At 44.6% G+C, this 10,819-nt stretch overlaps 1 protein-coding gene across 1 annotated transcript in view; it reads right to left on the bottom strand.

The window, feature by feature from the left end:
- Positions 1 to 853: 853 nt before the first annotated feature.
- Gcnt1 (glucosaminyl (N-acetyl) transferase 1, core 2) overlaps positions 854 to 10,819 on the bottom strand; it is a 29,199-nt gene continuing 19,233 nt past the window's right edge. The window contains exons 2-3 of the mRNA XM_005352024.2: positions 5,013 to 5,141; positions 854 to 2,686 (exon numbers count right to left, since the gene is read on the bottom strand). Coding sequence (XP_005352081.1) covers positions 1,253 to 2,539 — 1,287 coding nt within the window. The 5' untranslated portion in view covers positions 2,540 to 2,686; positions 5,013 to 5,141 and the 3' untranslated portion in view covers positions 854 to 1,252. The remainder of the gene's footprint in view (positions 2,687 to 5,012; positions 5,142 to 10,819) is intronic.

Below are 10,819 nucleotides of genomic sequence, written 5' to 3' on the forward strand. Positions count from 1 at the left end.
GCCCTGCCTCATAGGTAAAGAAGCCTTTCTCCATAAAGACAAAGCCTGGGTACAAACTAAAGAAAGAAACGGGAACCAGCATCGAGGACACACAACACCCACCGCTGTGTCACCGTTGGCGCTGCAGTTTCACAGCAAGCGTGTTTCTATTGGTCCTACCATACCGATCCCCGCCTTTTCTGATGACAAGAGCTGCTATTAAAAGAAAAATCTATTCTAGCTTTGAGGCAGACAACATACTTTCTCAGTTGAATGCCTTAAAGTTGTCTGGTATGATTTTTCTCACAGATTATTAAAGTGGACTACATTGTAGAAATAAAAGTACGCGGTGTTGATTCCTGTTTAAAACCTAACATGAATGACAAGGCGAGTCATCAGAATGCCGGCTGAACAGTTTAGATTTAGCTAAATGATATTAAGATGGGGGAGAAAACAAAACTGCACTTGAGATGAGAGTCAGAACCACAGAAATCTATATGATCACCCGAGCTTATCCTCCCGCTTCACGGGCATGCACCCAGCTGGCTCCTAGAATCTTCTAATAACTTAAACGAAGACAGAAATATTCATGCTGAGCGTATTTTAACCCCCCTGAGACGACACAGAGGCACCACCCCACAGAGTCACAGCATGAAGGACAAGGAAAACTTAAGAGTAAAACTGAATGTCCGTTCCGAAAACTGTACAAGGTAAACCACATCATTGTGATTGGTTGCTGCTACAAACTTATTCATGTCAAGAAAATTACCGTGTTTAAAATCCTCAAGAGAATTTTGGCAAAGGAAAACTTAAGAGTAAAACTGAATGTCCGTTCCGAAAACTGTACAAGGTAAACCACATCACATCATTGTGATTGGTTGCTGCTACAAACTTATTCATGTCAAGAAAATTACCGTGTTTAAAATCCTCAAGAGAATTTTGGCACAAATGGAATCTCCTTTGGATCAAGTACCTGGTTTCTTTGATTAGTTGGGGAGGCTGATTCTGTCTTTGGCCTCTTTCCCAATCACCTGAGTCCCCTCTGTCCATAGAATCTTCCCCAGCCTCCATCTATCCTCACTCTCTCCTCGTTTTGACTCCAGAACACTGAATGTGTCATCCTCTCTCGTACCTGTACTCTACACAATCCATGGAGCTTCTCTGACGCGGACTTAAAAGCCATCACGCCAAAGAGGACTCCACATGAGGCAAAGGAAGTGGATGAGGGTTACGCTTTGTGCATCCCTACTCTCCCCAGGACTCCTGACAGCAGTTAGTGTTCTAAGGTCTCCAGGGCTTTATGCCTCAGATGCTCATCCAAGCACTGGATGGCAAAGGGGTCAACATCAATGTCAAACTTATTGGCGAAAAAGTGGTGTTTGCGAAGCATCCAGCTCAAGTCAGCAGCTCCGAAAATGCACACGGAGCGTACATGGACTCCGCTGCACGGTGGGTAAGGAGCGCCTTTGGAAACATCACCTTCAAAGTACTGCCACTTGACAAACCTAGCGACAGCATTCATGTCGGACAAGTCATACTTATGGCTCGAGGGGAGAGAACCAGGGACTTCAGGGATCCTTTGGATGGTGGCCCAGAGGTACTCATCTGGGCTATACGTGTCCTGTGCCCACTCCATGAACTTTTGGATGTCCCCATTTTCTAGCACATAGCCTACGTATTCCCTACTGACCACAAAGTAGGCGCTGCCTGAGAAAAGAGGAGTTGTGAGGGGCGGCTGGGCTTTGGCCACCCCAGTGTTTGTCAGCTTCCCGTCGACAACGGTGTGTCGCTTCTTCCACCTTTCCTCCTTGTTTGGAGGCATCTTCTCGGTTTCCAGGTTGTTTTCGCCCAGGAATGACTTGAGTTTCCTGACCATTTCCAGGTTGGTTTTCAGAGGGAAGTCCATACCGCAGAGGTTGATCAAGTACTTCCAGTTTGCACTCATGCTGTACAGGTCCCTCATGCAGTTGAGGTCAGCCTGAACCCGACTCCAGGACGCATAAATGACGCTCTCCAGCTGGCTGGCCACAAAGACGTTCTTCAAGCAGGACGCAATGCCCGTCACCGCGGCTAAAAAGGGCTCCTCTGCTTTTTTGTCCACGTGAATGCAATAGAAATTCTGAGGCATATAGATGGCCCTCAGGAGCCTCTCAAGCATTTCAATCTTGTGATGAACCACTATGGAGTACGCGATGGGAAAGTCTGCCTCCTCTTTACTAAGAGGCTCTACAATATACTTGCGCATCCTGATGAAAGAGGCACAGTCACGGGTCATGTTTATATAGTCATGCGGTGTCCACCGTGGGCGCTTCCTGAATTTCACTGTTAGTAACTCAAGCTTCGCCTTCTGGATTTCATCTGGGTCACTCTGTAAAACTTTGGTGCAGTTAATGTTGCTATCAGCATCATCTCCAGCAAGCTCCAAGTGTCTGATGCTAACAAATTCAGGCTTCTGATGAATTCTTAGGACAGAGAAGGTGACTAAAGAGAGGACGAGCGCCAAGAAGTAGTATTTTGCAGGATAAGACAAAAGTCTCCTCCGAAACAAGTTTCTCAGCATTTCAAACGGCAGTCAGAGACTTCCCTTTGAGATGGGGCAATCTTCTAGGCCTTGGCTGCCAATGGTATTTCCTCCAGTTTCCCTCTGTTGTGGCCAGATGAGTTGCCAGTTTATCGGTAGGACGAGATGGCAGTAGACAGGACAGTGCTGAAAAAGAGCGAAAGACATAGTAAGTGGGACTGCTTACAGAATCCTCAAGCTCAAACGTTCTCCTGTGCTACGAGGCCAGCTGCTTCAAACAAAACAAGACTGACTTAGAGACTAGAGATTGCTCCAAAAAGACCCATTGTTCTCATATTAATGCAAGATGCTGGGATTAAAAAATAAATCAAACCAAACCTAATTCAGGATGTCCTAAAATATCCTACAATAAACAGCGGAGGCTCCATGTGGTGGCACAAGTCTTTAATCTCAGCACTCAGGAGGCAGAGGCAAGCCAGGTTTGCGTAGTGGGTTCCAGGACAGCCATGACTAAAGCGAGACTGTCTCAGAAAAATGGACAATCTGACCTTCAGGTATATAGAAGTACAAGAACACAGGGGAAGAGCCTGGCTGTAATTACTGAACTGTCCACACGCCAGGAGTGCCACTACCCTGCCAGTTCTAAAACCGACACCTCTATCTTAATATCAGCACTGAGCTCCTTTTGACAGACACCAGCAGCTATGGGCAGCCAGGAGACGTGCAAGCGCCGGGTCCATTCTGCCTTTTGCTGATTGAGGGCTGTGACGCATTTAGAGATAAGTATAAAAACAATTGTGAAGATTCTGGAAGCAAGACGACTGTGAACAAAGTGGACTGGAAAGGCTCAGCTGAACTGCAGCCAGACTGGTGGCTGTTGGGTGGACCCCCTATGTGTAACTCCTCAGCGATAATATGTTCAATAAACAATAGAGCTTTGCGTCTCCTACACTGGCTAGAAACCTTTACGAAAGCAATGTGTGGGCTGGGAGCGTCGTTCAGTTGGTAGAACGCTTGCTTAGCATGCGAGAAACCCCAGTTTCAGTGCCCAGCACCACATATTATCAGGCAGATAACATATCCATAATCCCAACATGCAGGTAGAGGCAGAAGGATCAGAAGTTCAAGATTATCCCTGAACACACTGTAAATTTGAGGCTATGTGTCTCAAAATTAGAACACCCCCACTTCTATAGATTATCTAAATTCAAATGCCAAGAACCTAACCAATTTTTAGTATATAAAGTGCTTGTAAACATTCAAATATTGGGTGTGTGTGTGTGTGTGTGTGTGTAGGCACACACACTTGGGGGCGGGGTGAGTATGCACATGCCTGTATACACGTGGTAGCTATTGTTTCTCAGTTGTTGTTGTTGTTGTTGTTTTAGTTTTTCGAGACACGGTTTCTCTGTAGCTTTGGAGAATGTCTTGGCACTAGCTCTTGTAGACCAGGCTGGCCTCGAACTCACAGAGATCCACCTGCCTCTGCCTCCCGAGTGCTGGGATTAAAGGCGTGCACCACCACCGCCCTCCCTTTCTTAGTAGTTCTTTGCCATGTTTTTCTGCAACAGGGTCTCTCACTGGCCTGTAGATCACCAAGGATGTTAGGCTAGCTGGCCACTGAGCCCCGGGCACCTGACTTTATCCACCTCTTCAGCGCTGAGACAGCAACCTATGAAACCACACCAACTTTGTTTTTTTGGGATTGGATTTAGGTTCTTAGGTTAGGCTTATAAAGCAAGTTCTCGCCTGGTGGAGCTAACTCCCAGGCCTTTTTAAATTTTCTGTAAGATTTTACTTTTAGTTATGTTTTTATGAGGGCAGCATGCCCACATGAGTGCAGGTACCCACAAGGACCAAAGAGTCCCTGAGCTGGGGTTAATACACGCGGTTATGAGACACCCAATGTGCGTGTTGGGAACCAGACATGGGTCCTTTGCAAAAGCCGCAAGTGTTCTTAAGCACCGAGCCATCTCTGCAGCCCCGGTGTTTTTATTTTGTTTTGTTTTTTAAGAACAATTCTGTAAGTTTTTTATGAAAGTCTTTAATCCCAGCACCCAGGAACCAGTGGTAATTGGATGTGTGTGAGTTCCAGGCCAACCAAAGATACCAGAACAAACCCCCACAAACAAGAATAGTTTTGTGACATGGCAGTTGGTATGGAACTAACAGTCCGATTATCCACACCAGATCTGAAACAATTTTGGGGTGTGTGTGTGTGTGTGTGTGTGTGTGTGTGTGTGTGTGTGTAGGACAGAGTGTTTCTGTTGTTGTTTGTAGTCCAGGTTGGCCTTGAACTACTGATGAGCCCCTGCGGCTTCGGCTTACCAGTACTTTCTGGGACTGTAGGCATGATCAGGACTACCGTGCCAGGCTTGAAGTACATTTTTGACACTAGAATAAACGATGGTACTCTAACATAGTTCATTAGGAAGTAATTTGTTAATGCTAATAGGACAAAGTGAGAAATAACCAACAGGATGGCATTAAGGAAAACATTCAGACTTTTTACCATTTAGAATCCCAGGAAGTCTGGACTCGTCGGGGACCTGATTCCTGGTGACATCCTGCACTCGCTCAGAGCTGCCCTGCTGCCAAGTTTCTGTCACCGATGACATGTCCCAGCAGGCTTTCAAACAGTCTGTAAAATGGAAGGGGAAGGGAGTGAAGGGGTGCTGAAAGTGTGTTTGTAGTATGCACACCCCAGAAAGCAGCCATTCCAGTATGTTTACCCTCAAACCCGGGCCCTACTAAGGTCTCTAATCTTCTTTTGCTAATACTATGTTTGTGATTTTGGTTAAACTTGGTTCCTCCCCCCTCTCCCACTTTGAGCCTCAAACCAAGGATCTAGGACAGGTTAATCTTTCTAAAAGAACCTCCAACAGCACTCCTGAAACGAGTGCTAGGGAACACTTCAACAGTCTAATCTAATTGGAGACTCCCTGTGTTCACTGACATATTAACAACAACCTCACAGTTAAGTAAGCCGCTCACTGCATTTTCCTTCAATCACTGAAACTTAAGATCTCTACCACTAACTGATCAACAACAGGGGCTTGAGAGATGGCTCAGCAGTTAAGAATGTTTGCTGTTCTTCTAGGACTTGAATTCTGTTCCCAGCACCCATGTCAGGTGGCTCAAAACCACCTGTGACTTCAGGCAACCTACTTACAATAACACATAATATACATAATTAAAAATAAAATTACCCTTCAAGTAATCCTTTCCCCGTTTTAGTTTAGGGAACAAGTTCTATTTTCTATCCAGTCATTAGCAAGGCTAACTGAATAGCAGCTTCCCTTTTTTCTTTCTTTTTCTCCTTCTGAGGCAAGATCTCACTCTGTCGCCAAGGCCTTCTGTGAGTCTGTAATTCTCCAACCTCAGTTTCTGCAATTACAGACTTGATTAGAGACCTGAGTGGCTTCCCACAATAATACAGTCTCTTAAAACAACAACAATGACAACAAGTCATGGCAGGACAGGGCTGAAGGTCCGAGTTCCAGAGTCAACATCATATCGCAAGATGTCCAGATACAGCAACCAACATTTCCAAGGCATACAAAGAAATCAAAAATCTGTCCCCTAACAGGGCAGGGAACCCTGATTGCTCTTTGGGCTGACCAGGGAGGGGGACTTGGTTGGGGAAGGGGGAGGGAAATGGAAGGCGGTGGCGGGGAAGAGACAGAAATCTTTAATAAATAAATAAATAAATAAATTTATTTAAAAAATCTGTCCCATAAATAGAGGAAAAGCGGTCAATTCTATCCCCAAAGAAGGCCAGGCACTGGCCTTAACACACTAAATAACCACTAGACATCTATTCAAACAACTTAAGAATTAAGCAAAACAATAAGATAGCTAGCCAAATTGAGAATGGCAGTAAAAAGAATTCAGTGTTTTAAAAACAGACCCAAAAAAATCTAGAGTGGACACATTATAACCACTAAATCAGTGGTTCTCAATCTTCCTAATGCTGTGACCCATTAATACAGATTCTCAGGTTGTGGTGATCCCAACCATTAAATTATTTTCACTGCTACTTCCTAGCTGTAATTTTGCTACTGTTATGAATCATAACGAAAATACCTGTGCTTTCTGATGGCGACTCTTGGGAATGGGTTGTTTGACACCCCCACCCCACCCCCGAGAGAGTTGCTACCGCAAGCTAAGAATCACTACGCTAAAAGAAACTGACACATTACAACGCTTGAATGACTAGAGAGGTCCAAAAGCAGGACCGAGCTGACATAAGAAAGACCCAGGGAGGCAAAAGAAGAGCTCAGTGACAGTATTCAGTCCGAGGAACAAAAAGGAAGCAGTATGGACACTGGCAGAGTCTCTGAGACCTGGGAGACAACACAAAAGCATCTGGACAGATGGGCAAGGGGAGCCCTAGACGAAGAGAACAAAGGACGGGTGCAGGGCTGTTTCATAGTAGCTCAAGAGTTTTCCAAACTAGCTTTCTGCAAATTCAACTCTGTATTCAAACAACTCAAATAGGTTCGTGAATACAGAACAGTACGGCCAGACAGCTGGGCAGTTGCTTCCACAACTAAACGTGGAGTAACAATTCAGCCAGCAATCTCATTCCTGGTACTGCATGAGTGAGCTGCAAAAGCTTGCAAATGAATTTCAGATCCATGCAAAATTGCCAAAGTTAGCGCAATAAAACAATTAGAAAATAGAAAGTAAAACAAACAAACAAACAAACAGATTGCCGAAATTTGGACATATTCAAGATGTAGATCCTTCAATAAGTAGATACATAAACATAGTGTGGTACAGCCATAACTGAGAGCAATGAGTTCACATCTCAGCGACTTTAGTAAAGGTGAAACAGGTGCAGTCAAGCCATAAAGAACTGGAGATGTAGTTTTACAAAACATACAAAACACAGGATTAATTTCCAAAGTGTGGGGGCTTTATGCAGGGAGCTTATACAGTTTATATAGGGGTAGGCTTGTTCCTCAGTGTGCTCAGTTTAATAAGGTCATGGAGATTACCGTGATGGGAAGGAGCACTTCTGGACAATGGTAAGCTTTGTCGTACCCTACAAGCGTCGCTCAGGGCTAACACTTCAACACGAGGAACACTATTGAACGGTACAAGAAGCTTTCTCGGCATGACAAAGGAGCCAGTTGGAAAAGACCACAACCGTGTCGTCCCGAGCACAAGATGTTCTCACAAGGTCAAAACCGTAGAGAGAGTAATATGATCAATATTTGCCAGAGGTGTGGAAGATGGAAGGCAGGATGAGTAAGCAGGGCCCTCTTGTTAGAGAACAGGGAAATTACTCTGTGTGACTGTGGTTAAGGGACAGTATGTATCCCTCGGAATGGTCAGGAGTTAGTTTCTGAGTGCCAGGGTGCAGTTCGTCCATACAGCACTTGCCTGGCACACGCGAGGAAAAGGGTGCCGTGCCGGGAGTCAGTTACAACAAACACACCCACCATGCACGGGGTGGGAGAGTTCAGTGGTTTAGAGCCCTTACTGCTCTCCCAGAGAAGCAGGGTTTGGGTCTCAGCGCCCGTGGCAGGCAGCTACAGCCACCTGGAACTATAATTAAAAAGGATATGGCACCCTTTTTCTGTCTTCCACAAGGACCCCCCTGCATGCACACACATTTAAAAAAATACTAACACAAGATTTCAAAATGGGAAATAGTGTGTAGCATGGAACCTATTTTTCTCTGCAAAATTTCTGTAACCCTAAAACTACTCCATAGATATCTACGAAAACGAATTGTACACTCTGGTCCACTGAACTCCAACGAACACAAATTCAAAAACTGCCAGGTATGGTGGTCAGTGCCTTTAATACCAGTCTTCTTAGGACAGAGGCAAAGGGGTCTGGGCTACACAGAGAGACTGGGCCTCAAAAACAAGACAAAATAAAATAAAGAAACCGACAAAAGACTGTCATCAAATGATCAGTAAAAAAAAAAAAAATTGAGAAATTACGACTGTCCCAGAAAATGCCCATTTATGCTAACGGAATGTAAATAATAATGAATTTATGCTAATGTAATGCTACTAATAAAGGGGGTCATTTGGCTGGCGTATAAGGATGTTAGAGAGTATGTAACTAAACCCACACGAGTTAAGACAACGCAGTGGTGGTGGTACACACACAGGCAAGCATACAGACTGTGAATGTATGTTGTCTGTGATACACAGCCATTTGACTTGAAGGATAATAGAACAAACTAAGGATGCCTTTGACTCTGTACATATATCATCATGGTAAATAGTGATGGCAATTCATTACAACTTTTCACTAATCTTCCTAATCTCAACAAATAGAGTGCTCTCTTAAAGTGGGGAGCCAAGAAAACGAGACATCATAGAGAAAGAGATTTCCATGAAGAACAGAAGTTTGAGGGAAATATATATATATATGAATGCTATGCTAACAGCTTAATAAAGCTTACATACTGGAACAAAATGATTCCCCAGTGAAAAGGGAGAACCTGAAAACAGAGGTTGTGAGCATGTGACTCAAACAGAAGACTAAACTCTCAAAACAGACTCTGGGTTTTCTCTGCCAGTAGTAAGGAGAGTTGGTAAAGGAACGGGGACAAGAGAAGTAAGATGTGCCTCAAGGACAGTATGATCACTCTCTGCTGCACAACACAAAATAAATAATCACCCAGGCCAAGGGCAGAGGCTTCTGGGTACTCAATGGAGTGGGAAGGAAGGAAGACACAGGTGACCTTGGGTAAAGAAAAAGGAGTTGGCCAAGAACAACTCTGCAGAGAGGAGGGAGGAAAAGTAAAGAGAAGGCCCTGGAGTCCTAGCCCACAACAGAGACAGAGTGAGCTGTTTACACTGGGAGATCTTCCAAAGGTTCAGGGATTGGTGCACCAACTCCTTTCAAGGAAGGTTTGAAAGCTGTTTACAAAACAGTTGGGTCTCCACCTCAAGCCTGGCTAAGACCAAGGTTTCCTCTCTGCAGAAGGGCTCCAGGAAAGTGTACAATCCCCAACAGAACATAGAGGCCCCAGGCAAACAGAACTGTGAGGTCCACTACAGCTCGCTTGTTTTCCCTATCAGCTCTGGAAATGTCTGGTCAGTGCAAGAGAGTTTATTTACTAGGGAATCTGGACTAGGAGGAAACAAAACTTAAATATCCTTTTTTATGAGTATTTCTTACGTGTCCAAAGGAAACGGTCTCGATCTAGGAAGAAGAAAACTACCATTAAGATTCTCAGAGAAACATGGTGTCTTCAAAATAAATACATACATGATGGGGCCAGTGAGATGGCACAGGGTAAAGGCAAGACTCAGACAGAAAAAGTCAAGCTGGGATAAGGATGCACGCCAGGGCAGGACTGTTTCTATGGGAGATGCATGCAAGGTCTCCAAACCACTGACTGTTAGACCAGCTTCAGCTTAAAATACACAAGAAACAGGAGAAGACAGCCGATGTGGAAAATGAGGGCATGTCAAAACCACAATATGATAGACCCAGGACACACTGGTGGATGTCAAAATAAAACAGATTCTGAGATAGCACTCATATTCACCCCCAAACCAAACACTAACTAGTGTCAAGTTCACATGCAGAAAGACCACTGACTGAACAATGAGAGACGTGGGAAGAGGGAGTGTTTAAAGAGATGAACTGTGTGGTTCAGGCTATACCTTCCTTATGACAGGGGGCACCAACATATCTGCTCCATTAGGAGGAAGGTTGAGTGTGGATAAGAGACTATCCAGGAGCATCTGCATAGTGCAGAGAAGAGAGAGACAGACTGACCACGGCCAGGGCTAGAAGTGGAAGAGAGCAGTGGAGACAGAAAAAGCTAGAGCCTGAGGCATGGGCGTTGGGGTCTAGAGATGGAGAACAGAGGAGGGGGGGGAACGACACAAATCCTGTGGATTATAAGGAGCAGCTGGGAAGAGGGGATGGAGAAGTCATTTCACAAGTTCCTGAAGAATGTCGGCTTTTATCTAACCACCAGAAATCCTTTTATAGTCCAGTTTAAGCTCTTTTCTAGACATATGAAGGGCATGAAACCTAACAGTTACATTTCTAATAATGAAGAAAGAAAGAAAGAAAGAAAGAAAGAAAGAAAGAAAGAAAGAAAGAAAGAAAGAGGGAGAGAAGAAAATGTGGTGGCCCACAAGTATAATCCCAGCATTTAGGAGGCAGACAGGAGGATGAGTTAAAGTACTAGGTCAGTCTAGCCTATATAACAAGACAACAGAAGAAGCGTGGCATGGTGGCTTAAACCTTTAATCCCAGAACACAGGAGGCAGAGACTGGTAGATCTCTTGGATTTCAAGGCCAGCTTGGTCTACATAGTGAGACCCTGTC

The sequence above is a fragment of the Microtus ochrogaster genome, chromosome 8 (genome assembly GCF_000317375.1).
Source record: "Microtus ochrogaster isolate Prairie Vole_2 chromosome 8, MicOch1.0, whole genome shotgun sequence".
Classification (NCBI taxonomy): Eukaryota; Metazoa; Chordata; class Mammalia; order Rodentia; family Cricetidae; genus Microtus; species Microtus ochrogaster.